General features: G+C 41.4%; 1 protein-coding gene across 5 annotated transcripts in view; it reads right to left on the reverse strand.

Moving 5' to 3' along the window:
• LOC133413599 (uncharacterized) overlaps positions 1 to 22,603 on the reverse strand; it is a 43,909-nt gene that overhangs the window by 8,058 nt on the left and 13,248 nt on the right. For 2 of the 5 annotated variants that reach the window (XM_061698192.1, XM_061698183.1), the window contains exons 2-8: positions 7,050 to 7,259; positions 5,630 to 5,684; positions 5,426 to 5,516; positions 4,900 to 5,294; positions 4,195 to 4,347; positions 3,556 to 3,714; positions 1,790 to 1,924 (exon numbers count right to left, since the gene is read on the reverse strand). In XM_061698192.1, coding sequence (XP_061554176.1) covers positions 1,790 to 1,924; positions 3,556 to 3,714; positions 4,195 to 4,347; positions 4,900 to 5,294; positions 5,426 to 5,516; positions 5,630 to 5,684; positions 7,050 to 7,180 — 1,119 coding nt within the window. In that variant the 5' untranslated portion in view covers positions 7,181 to 7,259. Of the gene's footprint in view, positions 1 to 1,789; positions 1,925 to 3,555; positions 3,715 to 4,194; positions 4,348 to 4,899; positions 5,295 to 5,425; positions 5,517 to 5,629; positions 5,685 to 5,902; positions 5,972 to 7,049; positions 7,260 to 22,603 lie in introns of those variants that run through there. The other 3 variants (XM_061698212.1, XM_061698202.1, XM_061698221.1) reach the window with 3 other exon arrangements.

Raw genomic sequence — 22,603 nt, forward strand, 5'->3', positions numbered from 1 at the left:
ATTGACCAATGGAAAGTGTTGAAAATGGCTTGCTTCCTTTGACAATGCAATGTTAATGGCTCAACAAATTGCATTGTTACATTATCTGTCTAGATGTGTTGCTCTACCATTTGCGTTCAAATATCCTTTGCTTACAGGTTTCTAAAACCGTGACTATCAATGCTAACTGTTAGCATGTCAATGGGAGTTTCCATGATATTTTAGTATTAAGCTAGAAGACTGTTCTTAAGGCAATTTTGTTTTGAATACACACAGTGTAATTGTTGTTGTTTCAGTTTGTTTAGTTTGACAGTAAACTTCAACTGGGATTGGCATTAAACAGCTTGAAGTTGCCAAACTGCTGTTTATTGTGAACTGAGTTAAATTGAGTTCACTGCCACCATATAGCACTTGCATCTCATGGTTGCGCTTGCAGTTCAAAGCAAAAAAAAAAAAAAAAAAAAAAAAAAAAAAAACCTAAAACTTGATGCACCATCGATTTTAAATTCAAATGTATAATCTTTCCCCCGTGCTCTCTGAAACTGGACATGCACCCTGCCCCCCACAAATCTCTTTTGTGACCTTTTTGAATAAACAAAGACCAACGTGTATGCTTGAAATGTTTACACAAAGTGCACCATGCTTTTCTGGCCAAATGCATGTGCTGTTTGTGCACACGGGAGTTTGCAACATCGAGCAGCAGAGGAAGGAAGTCACAAGACGGTGGGGATTTCAGAACTGGGCTGCAGCTGTTGAGGAAGCCTGCACATTGTATGCTGTCTTTTCCCCTCCCCTCTGCTTGTGTTCTTTTCTGTTATGTCTCTCTGGCAAAAGACACAAATTATACGGGCAGCTACAAACTGCAAACTGCGAAGCGTAGCAATGAACAAGTCAGAGGAAGAAATCAAAACAGACAAGAAAGTTGAGATAGCACAATGTGCAGTCAAGGCCAGAGGCTCTATAAGCAACAGTCGACTAGCGTTATGTGCTTGTAGAAGCTTTATCCAACTCTGAAACAACTCTAACTGTTGATTTACAAGTTTTAGAGAGAAAAACGCCTGAGGCCAATTGCATTTGTTCAAAGACACTATAACAGACATTCGGCGACCAGGTTAGGACCATGTTTGACGGCTCCCCAACTGCTTATAGCTCTCAGCGTGCAGGGAAAAAGAAAGTGTGGCTTGAGAGTGAATTAATGGGGGAGGAGCTGCTGCATGTGGAAGCAGATGTGGTCGGATATGTGACATTGAGACACGATTGGACGGCGCAGACTTCCTGCTCTCACCACCAGACATCTCCTCCATATATAATTATGAAGAATAGGCCCGTTGGCAACCCAGTCCCCAGCCAGGGCTCATCCCATTCAGCCTTGGGAGTGCCGGTGTTTGAAATAAAAGAAAACATTGAGAAAAAGAATCTCCATAGATGAGAAGCGGAGATTAGGTATTGGCAGCAAGTGATGCTTATGTTGGCTCCATCTGCTGAGTTGTATGTTGGAGACAGATAGCTTGAGGGGCGGCGTGGTGGGGGATTGTGGCCAGGGCTCAGGCAGGGGGGTGGGGTCCGTGCCATGCGTGTAACCTAACCTCTGGCTGCAAGCAGAGTATTACAGGCAGGTCACAAGGTAGGCGCTGTTATGACAGCATGCCCAATCAAAGGGGCGCCCCCCATCTATAGACACGGCAGCCACAAATCAGAGATCTCTGTGTCTGTTGCTATTCCGTGTGCTCCTCTGTAGGATTGGGCCTATACCCCCCCCCCCCCCCCCCCCCCCTCCTCCCATACCAAAATACCACCAAAGATACACTACCTCCTTCGCAGTTGGCGGCGACGGGTGCCCCTGTCCGTTCTCGATGCGGTGTGGAGGTGGGTGCAAAGTGATGATATCATCATCCTCTGGTGGCTTCCAGATGTACTGCTCACCGTTGCCCATGAACACCGGCTCCTGGAAGACAAAAGTCAGAGGATGAGCTCGGGCAAGTATTGCAGTTAGAATTTGGCAATAAATCAAAAACAACATCAACAGTCGTTCTTTTTTTTTTCTTTAAATCTTATAAAATCATACCAAATTGGTGATACTGTATATAGCTATTTTTAGGGATATGTTTCAGTAAACTGATTAATGAACATTTGTATTTTGTCTACAAACTATTGTAGTAAATGAATATTCTGCTTACACATGATCTGATTGTCACAGATAAAGTATAGTCGTCCACAATTTGCCAGTTCAGTGAAGACTTTTTGAGAGCCTGGTTTTCTAACTGGACATATTCAAAATCAATTTTTCTCCTCTTCACTGCTTTAATACTGCTTCAGATAAAACTTGTCGACGCATGTTCAGAAAGAAACCTGTCCACAAGCTTCATAAAAACGAGTGTGTCAAAAATATCTTACATTAGCATACAGAGAGAGAGAGAGGAACCCCTGGGGTCAAATGTGGCTAAAAGAAAGGTAGTAGAAAATTATTTGCCATACTATCACATGTACTCTACAAAAAAAATACTTTAAAAATTAACCCCCCCCCCCTCCCCGCCAAAAAAACTGTATAAACTTTTCCGTATTGTATTTCTAACGTCATGACCATTCTATAACTACAGCCAATTGGAAGCAATTAGAAACTAATTACAAAGTGTGTGACTTGCGAGCGTTATCAAAACTGTATTTAGTCCTCCAGTGTCTGCAATCATAGTCAGAATAAAATCAAGATGCGAGCATTATTTATCGGGCAGCTGGCTACCTGTTTGCCATTTCTAGGCAGACTTACTGATAGACTTGATGGGAGAACACAAACGCACATACACACACACACAGAAACAGAGGCATATTGGTAGCCGGCCATCTTCTTACATAATGTATCTTTCCACTCTTCACAAGCCACAGTAATATGGTGCTTTGCAGCGCAAAGCAACGAGGCAGAGGCCCCACATCTGCACAATAACACGCACTTAATCACAAATACAGAAATATACAAACTCCCAATTCCTGATTTAACACGCGCATTAAAAGTACAATAAATGTACAAATGGAAATGTAATATGTGCCAGCAAAATCACAGGAAAGCCTCAATGATGGCCATCCGATGATTGTTCTTCTCAGAAATGCTCTTTAACTGAGCCCATGGCCTTCGTCAATAATATTTATTGTATTTCTTGCATCGTCCAAAATTGCAAGAAATACAATTAGAAATGGCAGAGCCTTTACACTTGATGAAAACTTCAATTATTCAATAAGTCCTGTGAGCATAGAACTGTAGTTTAGCCAATAAAAAGGTGGCATGAAAAAAGTAAGGAATGGCAATCTAGTATGCTTTTGCACTTAGTGGAATATTTTATTTTATTTTTTTGTTGTTGTAATAATTCAATAAAATCAGTGAGTATACATTGGTGCTTAAGTCAGACAAGAAGATATCTTTAAAAAAATAATTCCCAAAGCTGCAGTGTGGTTAGTTTGTGGACAGTGCCCTCTAGTGGTCATAAACAGCTATCCACTGGGTTTGACAAGGTTGGCTGCTGCTCAGTGTTATTTTTGATTTATTTTATTCCCCCCCCCCCCACCCCCACCCTCCTTCTGTGTTACCTTTGGGAAAGAGTGCAGGTGAAACGGCTCCAGGGGTTTTCGTGGAAACTCCTGACTGCGATGTAGTTGCGGAGCAGGAGCTGAGGGCGAGTCGCTCACGCTCGATTGGTCTGACTGGCTGTCGGCTCCGTTATTTTCCTTCCTGTTTGTCTTGTCAACCTTGAGGTTACCAGTGAAGACATTATGGACAAAGCTCAAGAAAAACAACCTAAAATATAAATATGCATGTATTTTGGGACTTCACGTGCGGGCCAAAGGAGTATTTTCAAGACTTTAACAACACTTTGTGGTCTGTCTTCTTATTCAAATATTTGACGAGAACAAAAAAAAAAAAAAGAAAGAAATGATTTTCAGTTACAGTTGACATTTGGTATTTTAAAATAGATGCCTCATTCAACTTTCGCACTTAGCTGCTCCTTTTGGACCAAGTCCAATTTAAATAACACCACACTCCCCCTGAATACTTTTCAGAAATACTGGCAAGTGTACACAAACTTCCATTTAAAACAATTGCTGTGTTCTGCTGCATGAAGCCTACAACATACAATCTACAAGTTAGTGAATAAAGTAGACCCCCCCCCCCAAAAAACAACAACAACAACAACAACAACAAAAAACAAGTACCAGTGAGAGTTTTACCTTTCTGAACTTGCGAATTGAAGCGTACTCGGCTGCAATAGGTTCTTGGATGGCCAGGGAGTTGACTGAGGACAGGGGGGACCTGGTAACCCCGCTCGCCCCGTTAGTTTTCCCTGCCATTGTCCCGTTTGTGTTGCCGTTCCCTCTGCCACCCTGTAAAGAAAAGACAAGTAGAAGCAGATACAGTGAACTCCTGTTCATTGCTGAGGATACGTTCCAGGAAAATCTGCGCTAAAGCAAGACCATTTAAAAAAACCTCTTTAAAAGCACTTGTTAAACACACATGCAAAGATGGGAGGGTCAAAGTCGTCAGTGCATTCCATGTGTGTGCACAGCAAGAAAACCAAAAGAGCAAGGATGCCGGTACGTTGTGCTGCGTACGGTTGCTTACAACGTCTTAATTACGACAAGGGAACTGGGAGTTTTTGTTTCGCTATTTGCCGTCCCTATCCCCCGCAAATAGCGGGGTTTCACTGTGCAGTAGCGTTACATGATGAAGTCCGAATATTTACTGACAAATAAGGAAACAAACGTCAAGATAACTGCGTCTAACTTGCTGCCCAAATGACTTCGATGTCCCCCCACCTCATGGAAAAGGTTGATGAATGTGTATCACTCAGGAGAAGATACCTTCAACGGGTGCTTCTGCTTTAATTGATAAAAAAATAAATGTTTGCATGCACGGAGCTGTAAATGTGCGCATACATTTCCGTTGCCATTGTGGGCTCCGTTGACCTGAGCAGGCGGGCTTTGGGTGGCCCTGACTGAAGTTGGAGTGTTCGTTGATGTCGGCGGAGGGCCTGCGGTTGCTTTGGGGCCTGCGTCCCCTTCCCGGACACTGACGCTCTCATACAGGCCGTCGTCCAAGCCGTGCGTCGGGGTCGGGTTATTTCGCAGGCCCACCTCGGTGTAAGTGTGGTCTCTGGCTTCTCCTCCTCCCCCGTCTCCTCCCGTGTCCCCTTCCCCCCCTTGGCCGGATCCCTGGGGGCCGGTGGGGATCTGTGGAAGCCGGCGCCCCTGGGAAGGCGTCAGGTCGCTCTGAGAGCGCCGACTGTGGAGGAGCAGGAGGTCCATGCTGGCCGGGCGGCTCTTACTAACTGCTGTGCGAGAGTAGTGGGGTGGAGGAGAAAGCAGAACAGTGCTTTCATAAAACAGCTTGCCATGGAGTCGTCCGTCTGCCTTGCCAGGTTAACCGCACAGCGGATTGTGACATTGATCGTGCATCACTTACAGTTTCCGTTGCAAGGAAAGCGATTGATCTCATGCAGCCTGGTGTCCGATTTGCTCATGGAATTCAGTTTTGGATGTCGAAGGGTACCCTGCTGTTGAACACAATATGAGAACATTCATTCAAACCTTCTTTTTTTTTTTTTTTTAATACAAGTTATTCAGGGGTAAAAAAAAAAAATAAACTAGAAGTGAAAGTAGGTCTGACCATATTTACAGATGTCCCTTTCTCTCCAGCTGAAGGGTGCTTGCTCTTGCTTTTTCTGACAAAGATCAAAGTTAGGCATTGTCAAAGGAAGCCGCTGGACAGAGTTTACATATACACACTCTCAGCAGATACAGTAGATAATATCAGCATCCATGTCCAGTTAGCAGCAAAGTCTTTGGTTGATAAGAGACCAGTCAAACAGTAAGTGGGGCAACCGTAATATATTGTTGTGTTCTCTATTGTCTTGTTCACAATGCAGCCATTTAAACCCACCATTTACCATGCAGTCTCCTTCATGCTAATTCCATTTCCTATTGTACTTTCTGTTTTTTTTTTTTTTTTTTGCTTGCACACCAACTCGTTCTAAAAGAGGGTTTCGCAGTCATTGTGAATCTTCGGAGGTGGCAGTAGCTATAGGAAACCGTTGACATGGAGCGCAGCCAGCACTGAGATGAAGCAAGAAAACAACAAAGCGCTGTAGTGCAGGTGTGAATGTTAAACCCCGCCCCCTCAGCTCTCTCACATGCCAGCGAGTGAGGCTCGCTTGTCTCCGAGCAGCTATTTTCCCCAACCGAGTATGACACCATATGGATAATTCACTATATGACGTTTACGATGAGAAGCACTTGACCTGCGTTAACAGTTAAATTTCTGATACAAGCATTCGTTCTGTGAAATTGTATTAATTTATTCACATCAGTCTATTCTCTTCATTTCTTAGTGTTTCTTTTGGCTGCATTTGTTCCAGTAAATGCACGTGGGTGACAATCAGATTTCAGCCTCTATGTGTTGCCATGTCAATCTAATCTTTCCAAGGACTTCATAATTACTAGTACAGGCTGGTGTGACTTAAACAAGTGTTTCCCGACCTTTATTGAGTCAAGGCACAATCTTACGTTAGAAATACAGTCAAATTGACTTTTTATCAAATACAAATGTATCTTCCTTGGTGCCCTCGACCACGTCAGCATTTTGGTCAGAACAAAAGCCAACCTTGACTAAATTTCAATCCAAATTCAATGATCAACTTGGATGAAAGGAATGATGGAAGATGAAAAAGAAATCAGAACATGAATAAATAAGTCAATAATAATAATAATTACAATGCCACGTTGTAGTTACGGTTTCCCTCAGAGGGCCATTAGGACTGTGAAACCATATAAATGGTTAATTGCCTCATATTGTTGCATATACACAACAAATTAATGGATAACCAATTTTGAAATCTCAGTTACAGTAAAAAAAGGGATTGGTAACAAACAAAAAAATGCTTGCAATATTTTAACATTATTTATAAAATTTTTGGTACAGATTTTAGCAAGAATCATGGATGTTGATGCACATAATTTTCTTTCAAATGATGTGGCGGGCCGGATACCGGATCCCGAGTTCGACACCTGTGCGATAGATATCCGCCCACCTTTGGCAGCCCACGCAGACGAGAACGATGAGGATGGTGACCACGAAGGCCGACGCCGCTGCGATGGCCCCCAGGAGCAGCAGGTTTTTGTAGGGAGGGTCCTCAAGGTTTGCCCCTTCGCTGTCAGCCATGACACACGCTCCCTCTCACGCCCACTCACTTCCACTCTCAGCTCAAACTCCGCCACGCAAACTCTCTGCTCAGGAGAACCTGCAGAGACATGGGGAGGAAGAAAGATGCAGCAAATGAAAGAAATGAGAGAAATGAAAGAAATGAGAGATAAGATCGAGAAACGCTTTATGTGCTCGGTCTGCCGCTAGCTTTCTGTCACTGTCTCTTTCTGACATTTCGGCAGCTATTTTTGACTTTCACAGATAAGAATTCACAGAAAATAGAACACCTCACGAGGCAGCCAGGATGCGCCCCCTGAAAAAAAAAAAGGTTTAACCAACACCTTTTTTGTTTTGTTTTGCTGTTGTTAAAAAAAGATCAAATGATGTTGGAATGTTCATTTGAGTCATCAGAGATTCTTTGTGTTAGTTTAACAGTAATAACTGAGCTCCCCAGAGTCTAGAGTCTCACCGACGTTACGACAAGATCCACCACTACCTTAACATTTAAAAATAGAAATTTGACACTGTAGTTAAAGAGGTTTCTTTTATTCCATTGGTTATACATAAATACAGAAGGTATAGGCATTACAACAATTCAAATGATTACCTCACCAGAATAGCAAGCAGTCGAGCCCAAATCAGCCAAAACTGTAAACCAGGAATGTCGAATGTTAAATAAGTGGACGTCTTCGGGCAAAATTTGTCTGTGGCATCACAAGCTAGACGGGTGTTCAGCAAAGTGTCTACTGCAAACTCAAGTGTTAGCATTTTTATTACATATAGAGTACAATAATCCCTCGCTATATAGCGGTTCACCTATCGCTGATTCATTGCATCGCAGATTATTTTTTTAAAAATCATATTCACCTAAATGGCTGATAATTCACCATATCACAAGATTTCTTCATATATATTTTTTAATTGTCGTGGTAAAATAAGCATTTTCTATCCAAAAACATGAAAAAGATCAAATGCATTTGTTGACAGCGTAAGTCTCACAGTAACCGTGTTTCGTTACTTTATCACTAAAAGCATTTGCTCTATTATATTGCGATATTAGTCCTTCAAATTGCTCTAAGTGCAAAAGGACTCTGCATCGTTTTGCACAAATGTCCAAAAAAAAAATAATAATAAACTAATAATTTGTACCGGCATTACCAGATAACTAGCAACCCTTTATTGCTCAGTGACTGTTTTTGTCAATGTCTTTATGTCTCCAAAGTGTTCTCTGTCAATTGACTGTCTGTTGTCGTACGAGAGCGGCTCCAACTACCGGAGACAAATTCCTTGTGTGTTTTTGGGACATACTTTGCAAATAAAGACGCTTTCAATCTTTAATTTGCTACCTTCCTAATGTCCCCCCCCCCCCCCCCCCCCCCCCTCCTGTAAATAATTAACATGGCTGGCTGATTGTCACAACGACATGAACACGTTCAACTCTTAATGTCACAATGTCAATTAGTACTGTTATAAAAACTCAATTACTATTATTATAAAAGCAATATCGCACTCGTTATCGTAGGTTAAATTATGCTTTTGCTCATCAAATAAATGCAACTGACAACTCTGTTGGACTATTGTGTTTGGTTGGACCAAATAGTATACCAAATACTGTATTTACAGCATATGGCTATGCAAATGGGATGTAAACAAGGCCTTAAGAAAAGAGCAACCGTGGTCAGGTAAGATGACTTTTCAGTGGATTCACTTATATTTCTGGATCCACCGCACATTCCTTTATGAACACAGACAAAAGCAGGAATGTGCGGGTTATGTATATCAATGTGGAGTATAGACAACAAAACAAGGAGTAAACGCGATGAGGTTAAAGCTGTGTGAAAGATTCTTGGCTTTCTGTTTCTTGGAGATAAATCTACATCTCTCCTACACCCCCCACACCCACGTGTCCCATTTTCTAGCGTTTTCTCTCCTTCTCCTTCTTCCTTTGGATCTCCTCTATCCTCCCCTTTCTCCTCTCTTTCAGTGCGTCTGCCTGACCCTGCAGAAATGTGAGGCGATGCACAGCGAATGAATTAGCAGCGCTGAGGCCTCAGACAGCCCTTCATGGATCAGACGGCCAGGCAGCTAGGCAGAGAGAGAACAGAGGTAGAGAGTTTGTGAATGGCGGCGAGGGAGGGGATGAGACACGGGAACAAATGAGCGGGATGAAAGGCCTGCCAGGTGGAAGAAGGAGAGGTCCAAGGCGAACACGTGAAGACGGGGCGAGAAAGGGCGCTTATATAAAACGCTGAGGCGAGAACCAGGAGGGTTGAGGGTGACGATAGCTGGGGAGGGAAGACACGGACCAGAGCGATGAGGTGAAGACGAAGACACTGAGAGGAAGAGTAGGGAAGCCTTCGAGAATGTGCGACGAGCGCAGGGAGGGGATGGGAGGGAAGAAGAAGAAGGAAAAAAAGGATGCGGCAATGAGAAGGAGGTCACCAGTGGTCCGTCTCTGCCCGCATTTCGTCAGCGCCCTTTCAAACATTCAAACGAAAAAAATATATACAAGGCGTGTGGAGCGGAACGCCGGCAAAACACGAAGCGGGACGGCGGCACACGTCCAACCGTACGTGAAGCTGACAAGTGGTGAGACGAGCCCGGAGGAGGAGAGGCGATATCTGCATGACGCCGCTGCAGCACGCTGCCGCTGAAGGTGCAACAATTCTCATTCCGGCTTCTGTCTTCATTTCACAACAGCAGATGAGAGGAATGATGGCGGCGCTCATATTGGTATCATGACGATGGCGTAGACTGTAATAAAGATGCCAACGGTGATGATGAAGACTGACGTTGATAACGAGGTGAAATTGAGGGCCGCAAAGGCGTGTCGAAAGGCGTGGATGCAAGGAAAAGAACTGAGGGAGCAGTTGATGTTTTTGCTTCCAATATATTTGGTTTTCTTGCATTTGTTGTCTTGTTTTCCCGTGTCCCATGGTCATGTCTCGTCTTGCTTGTTAAGGTTTTCCAGTTGTTCTCGTTAGCCCTATTCCTTGCGTCTACCAATCAGCTCCCTCCATGCCACTCGTGTCTTGTCCAGGTGTGCCCCGTTGTCTCATCAGTTAGCTTGTATTTAGTTCCCTGTTTTCTTTGAGTCTGCGTCTGTTCACGGATGTTGCTGTCACGTGTCCGTATATTAAGTCTTTCCTTCTTACTTTGATTCTTGATTTTCCGGGACCCTGTTTATCTAGTGTTTAGATTTTTCCGTGATACTAAATACTTTTTCGAGACTCCCGAACTCCCGCCTTGCCTCCCTGCTTCCCTGCGCATGGCTACACCACCCTTGGCCTCCAGGAAAACATTACCTGTGACAAATACAGTTTAACCTCTGAGTGGAGAGATTAAAGCACGTAAGCATACACACACACGCACACACCCACACACACACATCACGTGCTACATTTCAGGGTGGCATTCCAGCAATATTTGAACTACACATTTTGCATATCTCTCGGGCACAGCCGGCCTCGGTAAGACTCTGATGCTCTTTTTAGTCCGGGATAGAACCCTAAAAATGGGTTTCTAACACTTGACACGTGCTTTATTTCCTTAAAGCCTGAAAATGTGCATTTACAAAACAAGAGCGTCTTTTTGAAAATGTGTTTTTGAATTATTTATTTTTTTAATCTTTAAAATGGCTCATTAACAATCACAAATGTATGTGCTTTAACAGCAGCCTTACTGTATATTTGAACGAAAACAGTATCTGCAAGTGTGCAAGGAGTCCTGTGTTTTTAATTACTGAATAGAATCAATAGCAATGAGCAGCTTTAGGGAGCAAAATAGCCAAAAAGTAAATGTTAACCTCTGCCTTTTTCCCAAGATTCCCTCCAGTCACCTAAAAATGTACACACACTGAACAGCAGTTAATTTATTATGAATTTTGTGTCAATAACTCTACCTTTAAAAAGATAATAATGCTTAGTCTAGAAAATACTAATATATTTATGATGAGCTGTTGAATCACTTATTGCATTTTACTGTGACGTTTATCCCATTGTAAAAGGAAAGAAAACGTCACTTTCAATGTTTCAATGATAAAGATGCTAAACATCGACTTAGCAGTCCTGAAAAGACAAAAGCGCAGAAAATATCACATACTGTAAATACCCCCTTGCCCAAAACATTAATAAATAATTTTGAAAAAGCCTCTTTTCGTGTCCACCCGGGATTAACGAAGCCAGGGTCCATGCAATTTTCCTAATTGTAGGTAGCCAGGTAGGTCATTTTGATGCAAAGCGTCCAGTTTCCATCAAAGTAATGGGACTGAAATCCCACTGAGTGATTCGCCTGAAATTCACTATGTGCACAGAAGTCACTGTGTACAGAAGTCATTTGACACCCATTTAATAGGCCCTACTTCACAAAAGCAAACAACTACGGTGACATCATCTTCCCAAACTCTTTTTTTTAAAGAAAAATTGCACATAATGTAATAAAACATTGAGCAGAAAAAAGGTATCTAACCTAACAAGACTTTTTTTTTTTTTTTTTTCAACACGTAACATCATGTGATTTCACATACAAAGAGGTGATAACATGGAGCAACGTGAAGCTGAGGAGGCAAAAAAAAACCAAAAAAATGCAAAGAGCGAGAGAGGCAATGGTGATGTTGTTGTTGGGTGAGGGGTGGCGGTGGTGCGGCTTAACCCTCTGACATTTTTGCCATCACTCACACACACACACACGCGCTTGCCTTTAGCACTTGGAAATGAATTTTACAGCCGATCCCGGAACGACAATTTACAAAGTGCCACATCACGCAGTGAACCTGAAGACCAATTTGGCCTGTGGCTGCAGAGCAAACTGAGATTGACTCTCTTGATGTCATTTAAGATTATCTAAAAAACAAACAAACAAACATAAGAGTCATCATCGTATTAAGCACATTAAGGAAGGTTTCTGTTCATCAAAATTCAACAAGAAATCCCACGATGCTCCCTGGCGTCAAATATTCACAGCTTATTCTCAATGTCACCCTTTGCCAAACACAATTCAAAACATGTGACAAATGTACCCTTATGTCTCGTTATTGCACAGAACGACACGTCCTTCACTGTACTGAATACGGAATTCAACATTTTCATATAATCCCGCTTGCACTGGCTCGCTGTAAACATTTTCTCCAGCAGCGAACGCGGATGAACGTTCTTTAGTCTGCCGCTGAAAATAGTTCTGAACAAATGCTTTACTCTTCTGCGTATCAAGTGCTTGGTGCAGACTAGCATGACATGAATATGAAGATTTCGTTATCAAAATAGAGTCCTTTATTGGGCAAAGAATCCAACAGAAATGTCAGTTTTGAAAGAACATCCCAATTTTTGACCAGTTGTGTATACTGTAAAGCAGGGGTGTCAAACTCATTGTAGTTATGATTTTCCTCAGAGGGCCGTTAGAACAGTGAAACCATATAAATGTTTAATCCCCAAATCATAGTATTACCATTACACAACAAATTGAGGGATAACTACTTTTGAAATCAGAAGAGAAGTATCATAGTTTGTTCAAGTATTGTTTAAGTTACTGTAGAAGAAGGGTTTGGTAACAGAAAAATGCAAAATCTCAACATTATTGTTTATTATGATGAAGATTTGGAATTTGGGTACAGATTTTAGCAAAAATCACGGAGGTTGATGAGCATGATTTGCTTTCGCGGCCCACATAAAATAATGTGGTGGGCCGCATCTGGCCCCCGGGCCTTCAGTTTGACACCTATGCTGTAAAGTCAATAGATGGGATTAAAACAACACAATTAATGGAATTAAAAAAACTTTTAATATATATATATATATATATATATATATATATATATATATATATATATATATATACACTCTTATAAATGATATGTTCATGTGTGTGTGTGTGTGTGTGTGTGTGTGTAACTATATGTTTACATGCATAATGTATAATGTTATGACATTGTGTTTTTTTTTTTTTTTTTTTTTTATCCATTTACGGAATGTAAATTGTGCAAACGTGCTAACCTGTCAGCCACTATCATGAAATATGTGTATGAATAAATTATCGGTTATACTGTATGTTACATAAGAGTGCACTTAAGCGATTGTAATGCTATTTCTGCTCATTTGAAGATCCTTGCTTGTCTGCCATATGCAGAAAATATCTTCCAAGGCAGTCCAAAAAAAAAAAAAAAAAGGAATCTTAAGGGGATTTACAATAAAATTGACAAACATTAGTTAAATCCACGGATTGCTACTCTCAGAAGAGGACATTTGGCAGTGCTGCTCTGATTGCTGTTGGGTATAAGCAATTGTTTGTCCTATCTGTCCCAAAGCCCAATTGTGTGCCTGCAAAGTCCTCCAAACGCAAGCCCTTGTGTTGTTTTATTTTTAGAACCACGCAGAATTTTGACATTTCACTCGTTTGCCTCATCCTACGTCGCAAAAACGCAAAGAGAATCCCAAAAGGTTGCTCGACAGATTTCTTTTGGAGTTGGTGTGTGTGTGTGGGTTTTTTGGTTTTTTTTCCCACTGCAGGCAAATGTGGGGAGTCCTAATAAGATCAATTTGAAATGAAGCTAGATGATAATGAAGGGGAAAAAGTGCCTTGAATGTTGAATGAGTAGCGGGGAGGTGTTGTACTTTGGGTGTGAGTCTTTGTCACCAAAGGGGAGGAGAGCGCGCCTTGTATTTTTGTGGGTAAAAATAACATGTTGGTCAGACTAATAGAAATGGGAGAAAGGGACTGGACACAATTTCTGTCTTTGAGAGCAAAGGGGACAGTTCCGTTGAGGAATTTTGTGAGCCTCGGCTACGCGATAGTGCTGATCCTACCGACTTAATTCGAGCCAAGAACCCATTTTCCTCTCACTTGGCTCGGCTTAATTAACCAGAATGAGTCAGAAGCAACACTCAGGATTTAAGATTTATTCTTATGGGATTGGGGAGCTCTCTTTCTCTGCCTCCCTCTCTTCGTGTTTATGGTACATTTCAGCGTTAACTTCCCAGTCATTACTTTAATGATGGCGCTGCTACGAGCTCATGCTCACGATTGCAGTTTATTTTTTAACGCCAGTGTTTGGGTGTGAAGTGAGGAATGCCCAACTGCACAAGTATCCGTGGCCACGCATGACTGACGATTCTGTCTGCAAAATGTGGCTTTAAAAAGCAACAGTGCAAACGTTGCATTTTAAACAGTAGTGCTGCAGCCTTGAAATGCTTTTATAATTGATAGTTCCATCGTTTAATCGAATACCCAGCAATCAGATAAAACTTTACTATGCATTGCACGTTTATTTGCGAAACCATTTTATGCCTATTACTGTTTGTTAACTGATTATTGGTGTTTATTTGGTATTGTTTAATGATTAGGCAAAACCAAATAAACAACTATGAAGCGATAACACACGAGAGAGGGGGATGTACTCACCAACCTTTTTTTCAAACTGAGATCTACGTTCTTGGGTACTGATTCATGCGAAGGGCCACGAGTTTGTTATCAACTTCTGAGGCAGCTTCAGGTTCAACTATGTGTCAATTACGTGTTATTCATTGTACGGCTGCAAATAACCATTATTTGCATAATTGATTAAACTGACTATTATTTTCTTCCACAACTGGATTATGATTCACTTACTGGTTTGGTTCATAACATGTTATAAAATGGGCAAAAATTTTTTCCAAAGAAAAAGCAGGTGTTTCCAAATGTCTTATTTCGATTAAACATAAAGATAATCAAATAAAGATGAAATTGTATTGTAAGTTAAACAGTGACTCATTCATTTACCAAACTAAATAATATTTTATAATTTATAATATTTTCTCATTTCCAATGCTGACCTGGAGAAACTTTAGATTTCACTGTCTTGCCCAAGGACACCAGGATTCCAACCGGCAACTAATCGACTTGGAAATCGATTAGTTAATCAATTGTTACGCCGCTAAAAGCCGCATTGGTCCCAGTGGTGAAAAGGTTAAGGACTGAAGCAAGAAGAAAAATAATACAATGGGTAAAAAGCAACAAACATCTGTTTTGGCCTCATAAGTGTCAGGCAAACTCCCAACATTATCTGTAATACAGAAGAAGAATCTGACAGTTACATCAAACCCAGCTCTCCGCCTTTGCTTCAGATGCATTATTCATCTGTGTGCCAATTTGGAGGAACCCTCCCAATCCCTCAGCGTGTGCCCAAAAAAAAAAAAAAAGAGAGAGATGTGGTGGAGAGAAAAAGTCACGGCGAGAAAAAGAGAAGTCGGAAGAAAATGGGCGAGAGAGCGAGAGACACCAGAACAAAAAGGGGAAGCGGGAAGAGCTCAATCTCTTAGCTGCAAATTAGTGAAACATTCAAACAGGATTTCACATGATCCACAGAGACGTCGTGGCACTGTTACGTGTTTTAACATCTGCGCAACTGCAGCCTGACTTGCAGATTGTTGATTTCTGTGTCAAACTTAAAAATGGGCTGAAAACCGAGGGAGCGCAGACCAAAAGGTTGGAATCGCTTCGTTTAGCCTGAACGCTTGCTAAATCTCAATCACATGGGTTGGTGCATGCGAGCCGTGCGCGCACACACACGAGCACGCACACACTTTGCATCCTTGGAAACAGCATTTGTGCTCGCTTTCATGCTTTGCCACAACCTCTCATCATCACTTTGTCTTCATATCGTCAAGACCAAGCAGGCATCAGATCTTTGCCCCCCCTCCCTTTACTGGCAGCCTCGATGCTGCCCATATTGGGATCTAAAGCCAGGTTTGTTACCTATTATGGCAGCAGCCAGCATGGCATATACAAAGTGGTGTGAGTGTATGTGGGGAGTGGGGATGGTAAATGTGTGTGGGCCGGATGAGTAGGATTGCCGTTTAATCTGCCACCGTCTCCCTCCCGTAACACGGCTCTCATCATTTGGACCCGACAGCTGGATGTGTCTGCATCGCATCCAATCCAACTCCCCCAACAGGCCGTGCACTATTTAGTCACTTTGCCCCTCACACGGCGCAATTACATCTGTTTCCTGTCTGAAATGCAACAATGTGTTCATGCACTTTTCAACAGAATTGATATTGCTGGTTGAACCACAAACATTTGGGGCACTATTTACGTGGACTGCGCAACGTGCGCAGGAGCGCAAACGGTGGCGTATCCAATTTGGTCGACCGGTTTGCGCTAAGATGCAATGAGGGTGTGACCTTTGACATCCAAACTTCCTCTTTAAGTCAAAGTAAAAACAAAAGTACAAAAAAAAGCTTACTGTCAGTTATATACAATTTGTACACATTGTGATAGCTTAAGCGCAGCAAATAATAATTTAAAAAAAGGAATGAAGGAAGGAGTTTAAATCTTTTGATAACTTGCATTGTATGAAACCCCATTTCCGCCAGCAAAAAAATGAAAATAAAAGAAACTGACAGAAACGGGACAATTCACATCATCACATTTTGTCATGTACAAGTGCACAGTTCCTTCTTAAAGATCACTTTTTAAGATTCCCGTGGAGCGCACAATATCCACACAGAGCACAAGCTTTGTTATTAGTGCGATAGTATCTCATTATCATGAGATGGTATCTCGTAAATATGACTAAGTATCTCTTAAAAATGACATAGATCTCCTTACTATAATTTATTATCTCATAATTATGACTTAACTTCTTCTTTTCTTTTTTTTTTACTTATTCTGTTTTTTCTTTAACTGGCGCAAACATGGAAGCCCATAATAATGTGAATTGTCCGCAGAGTTTCCACCATGTATTTATTTTATTTTATTTTTATTTTTTTCATTGTCGGAAACAGGCTTACATCACGTAGAGCTCGTACCGAGAAGAAAATAAAACAGCGGACACGAACAAAATTCAGATAATCAGGACTGAACTGACAACATGGGCTGCATGAGCGAAACAAACCGACTTTACAAAAAAAAAATTAGCTAATGATAACAACTGAAAAATGACAGACAAAATTATCTTAAATAAGACCATGGATGTCGAATATCTTCCTTTTAAAATCTGTTGCATCAACTTTTTTTTAAGCCCCGTTGATCTCAATCAAGCAATCAGTCAAGTCAATCAAGATCTCGACCAGTTGACTTAAGCTCTCTCTTACGACTTTTTCATATCATATCAACATATCAGACCTATGATGACAAAGTAGGGAGTAGAAAGTATAACTTTACAGCTTTCAAAATGTAGGGAGTAAAAGTAAAAATGCACTACTCACGCAAAGCAGAAATACAACCCCAATTCCAATGGAATTGGAATGTTGTGTTAAACATAAATAAAAACAGAATACAATGATTTGCAAATCATGTTCAACCTATACTTAATCGAATACACTACAAAGACAAGATATTCAATGTTGAAACTGATAAACTTTATTGTTTTTAGCAAATAATCATTAACTTAGAATTTTATGGCTGCAACACGTTCCAAAAAACCTGGGACAGGGTCATGTTTACCCCAGTGTTACATCACCTTTTCTTTTAACAACATTCAATAAATGTTTGGGAACTGAGGACACTAATTGTTGAAGCTTTGTAGGTGGAATTCTTTCCTATTCTTGCTTGATGTACAGCTTCAGCTGTTCAACAGTCCGGGGTCTCCGTTGTCGTATTTTACGCTTCATAATGCGCCACACATTTTCAATGGGAGACAGGTCTGGACTGCAGGCAGGCCAGTCCAATACCCGTACTCTTTTACTACAAAGCCACGCTGTTGTAACACGTGCAGAATGTGGTTTGGCATTGTCTTGCTGAAATAAGCAGGGACGTCCATGTAAAAGACGTTGCTTGGATGGCAGCATATGTTTCTCCAAAACCTGTATGTACCTTTCAGCATTAATGGTGCCTTCACAGATGTGTAAGTTACCCATGCCATTGGCACTAACACAGCCCCATACCATCACAGATGCTGGCTTTTGTTCTCCGTCCATAACAGTCCGGATGGTTATTTTCCTCTTTGGCCCAGTGGACATGATGTCCACAATTTCCAAAAATAATTTGAAATGTGGAGTCGTCGGACCACAGAACACTTTTCTATTTTTCATCAGTCCATCTTAGATGTGCTTGGGCCCAGAGAAGCCGGCGGCGTTTCTGGGTGTTGTTGCTTTTGCTTTGCATAGTAGAGTTTCAAGTTGCACTTACGGATGTAGCGCCAAACTGTATTTACTGACATTGGTTTTCTGAAGCGTTCCTGAGCCCATGTGGTGATATCCTTTACACATTGATGTCGGTTTTTGATGCAGTGCCACCTGAGGGATCGAAGGTCACGGGCATTCAATGTTGGTTTTCGGCCTCGCTGCTTACATGCAGTGATTTCTCCAGATACTCTGAACCTTTTGATGATATTATGGACCGTAGATGATGAAATCCCTAAATTCCTTGCAATTGTACGTTGAGGAACATTGTCCTTAAACTGTTCGACTATTTTCTCACGTACTTCTTCACAAAGAGGTGAACCTCCCCCTATCCTTCCTTCAGGGAAGCTCCTTTTATACCCAATCATGGCACCCACCTGGTCCCAATTAGCCTGTTCACCTGTGGGATGTTCCAAACAGGTGTTTTATGAACATTCCTCAACTTTCTCAGTCTTTTTTGCCACCTGTCCCACCTTTTTTGGAACGTGTTGCAGCCATAAAATTCTAAATTAATGATTATTTGCTAAAAACAATCAAGTTTATCAGTTTGAACATTAAATATCTTGTCTTTGGAGTGTATTCAATTAAATATAGGTTGAACATGATTTGCAAATCATTGTATTCTGTTTTTATTTGTTTAACACAACGTCCCAACTTCATTGGAATTGGGGTTGTACATGAAAATTCTACTTAAATGCCGTAACGATGTATCTGCACTGAATGACTTCCCACCACTGTCTATAGAACGTAATAAAAATGCACCAATTCATCTAATTGTAGCGATTGTTCAGCCATCCAACTAAAAAGAAATTGATGCAGACTTTTCTTGTTTCATCAAGAGTTCAGCTGTGGTGAAGGTCTACACTGAACGGCGGTGTCAGGAAGGGTGTTGACTTGCAGGCGTTCCGGTGATCCATCAACGTGCAGCTTTCTCGATTGTACGTGTCTGTTTGCTTCAGAGAGACGCTCGCACGCAGAACATATTCACGCCTCAGCACTCGTCATTGGGATCTCCACGGAAGCAGACGGATTTTCTTCAGCGCTACTAATAATTTTAGTGATGATCGTTGGTTGTGAGGATGGTGTCATCATAATCAGAATAGATCTGGTCCTTCATTCGATATGGCAAAGTACACTAAATAGACAAAAGTAGTGGTTCACGTGCATGCAAAATATAGACTTGGTGGCCTTTTTTTTAAAAATTATTATTACAGTATAATAGGGCCAGTACTTTGGACTGAACCGTCCAGAATGTTTACAAGATATGAAAAAAATTATGATCCAGGGCAAACTTGAGCATCCAATCCAACTGCATTGATTCGTTAATTAAGTGGTGTCTCAATATAGTTGCCCTTATTGTGTATTTTAAACAATTTAACACATAGGACTCGCTCAATATACTGACTATTGAAATATGAATGTATTTTATGCCCCAAATTAGGTTTACAATGTTCTTGTTCTTATTCTGATGTCCATTTTTAGTCTCTTTTATTCATTTTTTAAATCTTACATTATTCATCTTTTCTATTAAGGGAAGCATGCAAGTAAGAATTTCATTGCATGTTTTTTTAACCATCTTTCTTTTTTACTGTGCACTTCACAACAAGCATCTTTAATGTTAAATACTGAAAGGAAATTGCATATTAAGCCAGACTAACTTTATGTAACTTCACTTTATAGTGAGTTTATTGCAGTTGCGCTGCGCTGTTCCCAGGTCTCGGTCGGCGAGTGATGTTTTCACACTTGTGTGGAAGATTGCTATTTCTGCACACAGCCACATAACTCAATTATTCATTGTGAAGGCTGGCGCACTCACGTTACCTCTTTAAGGGAGAGAGCAGGGTGTGTCTTGCATGTGTTCCATGTCTTTCCAATGTAACAGAACATCACAGAAGAAGAAGCGGCGATATTTCACAGCGTGCAGCGGGAGAGGAGACAGGCAAGGGGAGACAAGGAGCTGTCATAAACATGCAGCCAAAGCGATATCAAGCGGGAGGTGAGGATCAAACAGCAGAGGGAGGAAATGGGAAGAGTCTTTCTCCCTTATCTTCTCTCTCAGCCAGCTGTGCATCCTCTACTGCTCGGTCCACCGTGACGGCGAAAAACACTTTCTCAAACACAAGCACAACTCAGCAAGAAGTCTTTAAAGAGGACCAGACCTGTATCATTCGCAACACAGCCTGACCGAGGGGTCAACTCTTCAGGGTGCACGTGAACTCCAAAAATGGATCACTCTGAGATACTAATGGATGGGTATGATTGATCAATTCACTCAGGATGCACCGATACCAATACTAATATCAATATCGGTGCCGATACTGTACTCATACTCGTAAAAACGATTCCATACTACGACACCCGCTGACCTCCGCGAGCGAGCAGTGTGCAATTTGGCAGATAGCGAAAACGTTCTTCAAAAAGAGTCGTGTGCTTGCTTCAGTCCGTTTGTTGACACTCCCACTTGAGGTTTACAGCAAAACTAACACAAACTAAAGAGACTTGCACATTGTACATGTAAGCAAACACATAGCTTCATTTGACCCCATATCTATCTGTGTGTGTGTGTGTGTGGGGGGGGGTCTTTGAAGAATTTGGTGTATTGGAGTCACCAGCAGCTGATTATACTGATCGCGCCTATCAACACCTTTTTTTAAATAACTATACCACCGTCATAATCTGCTGTTTTTCCTCTCATCTCTGCACTTGGAGTCACCTCACCGTCTGAGACTTAACGAGTTATATTACTGCAGCTTGGCAAATGTTTTCACTAGTGACCAATACCGCAAATACAAATAATATTGTTTTCTCTTTTTTGAAATGTTTGCACACCTCTTGGGTTTGTGAGTACACCCCCACATAGTGGTAGCTCAGCAACACTTTGAGTACACACAAGTAGCTGCTGCAAGCACAAAAATCCTGCTTGAGAATAAAACCTCAGTTTACGAATTTAATTCTGTGATCTGTTCACGAGCCAAAACATTTGCCAACCGAGGTAACGTTTCCCATCGAAATGAATGTTAATGCAGTTAATCCATTCCAACTCCAACCCCAAGCGAAGTTGTGTTTACGGTGCGTAGTTAAAAATAAATACAGTACGATATTGAAATAAGTGAAAATCACTTTATTACGAAGAAATATTATTCAAATCACTGTGCTACGTCTTAGCTTTTCCAGCACTGGATGTGTTCGGAACCGTGCTGCATTGTGGGATATGGCGCCCATTTTGGTTTAGCGGTATCCTCGGCGAACATAAACAAGTCTGAGTCGTCGCACAGTGAATGATGGCATGTTAAATTGCGAGAAAGAAAAGTGAACCAGGGCAGACTCGATGCAGTTAACAGTCACAGGCCGGGATGGGTTCCTTTTACTCGAGCCTGCTAGCTAACTGTCGCTAGCTAGCAGCTTCGCCTTCTGCGGAGGGACTTCTTTGCTGTCACCACTGCATCCACAAAGGCTTAAGGTTTTTTCCCCCCACTTGTCTCTTTGTTTGTGTTAAGTGTTTCAAGTGTCTCTGTGTTGATAAAAGAGCTATGCAAATGTATTATGATTATTATTATCAATATTATTATTACAATAGTACAAATGGTAGATTTCTCCAAACGAAACAGCGCAGTGAGATCACAAACACCTTCCTAATAACACTTTCACGAGCAGTTTTTGCTTTCTTTGGAGACATACTAAGGGCTAATTTAAAGCAGAAAAAAAATACCTGCAACGTGTGACACACAGCGACAATGATGTTTACGCTGCGTGAGAAAAAGCACAACCGTCTCTTCCATGGCCTCGCCAAAACTGGTCATTTTTCTTTGGAAATTACGTTTTTAAACCAAATTGTTCGTCAACCGGGTCGTTCATAAACCGAGGTTCCACTGTATGCTGTAGTGGCCTGGGAGGTTAGGAACAACCGCTTAACACACATAAAATAAAAGCACATGGTGTACACATGAACAGACATCGTCTTACCAACACGAATTCCGTAGACAGCGTCCTACTAACTCTTACATACAGCACCCATTAGTCTATTTTATTATTATTTATTTTTTTACTGTTCACTATTCATCCTTTCTAATCTTGTGAAGCGAAGCATCCAAGTAAAATTTCATTGCACGTTTTTCAACCTTTTTTTTTTTTTTTTTTTACCGTTGCACATTACAATAAAGGTTTTGATTCTACTGTATACACACTTCCTATGGATTGTTTTGATTTGTGCGCACCTTGCACTTTTATTGGCCCTCATTCCATCCATCTTTTACCCACACCAAGGAAAAAAAAGTACACATACAGGACTGACACAGTGATACTTCTATCACCTTATGCTGCTGCCCATATTTCCCGAAGGAAAAGTGCA

The sequence above is a fragment of the Phycodurus eques genome, chromosome 1 (genome assembly GCF_024500275.1).
Source record: "Phycodurus eques isolate BA_2022a chromosome 1, UOR_Pequ_1.1, whole genome shotgun sequence".
Taxonomy (NCBI): Eukaryota; Metazoa; Chordata; class Actinopteri; order Syngnathiformes; family Syngnathidae; genus Phycodurus; species Phycodurus eques.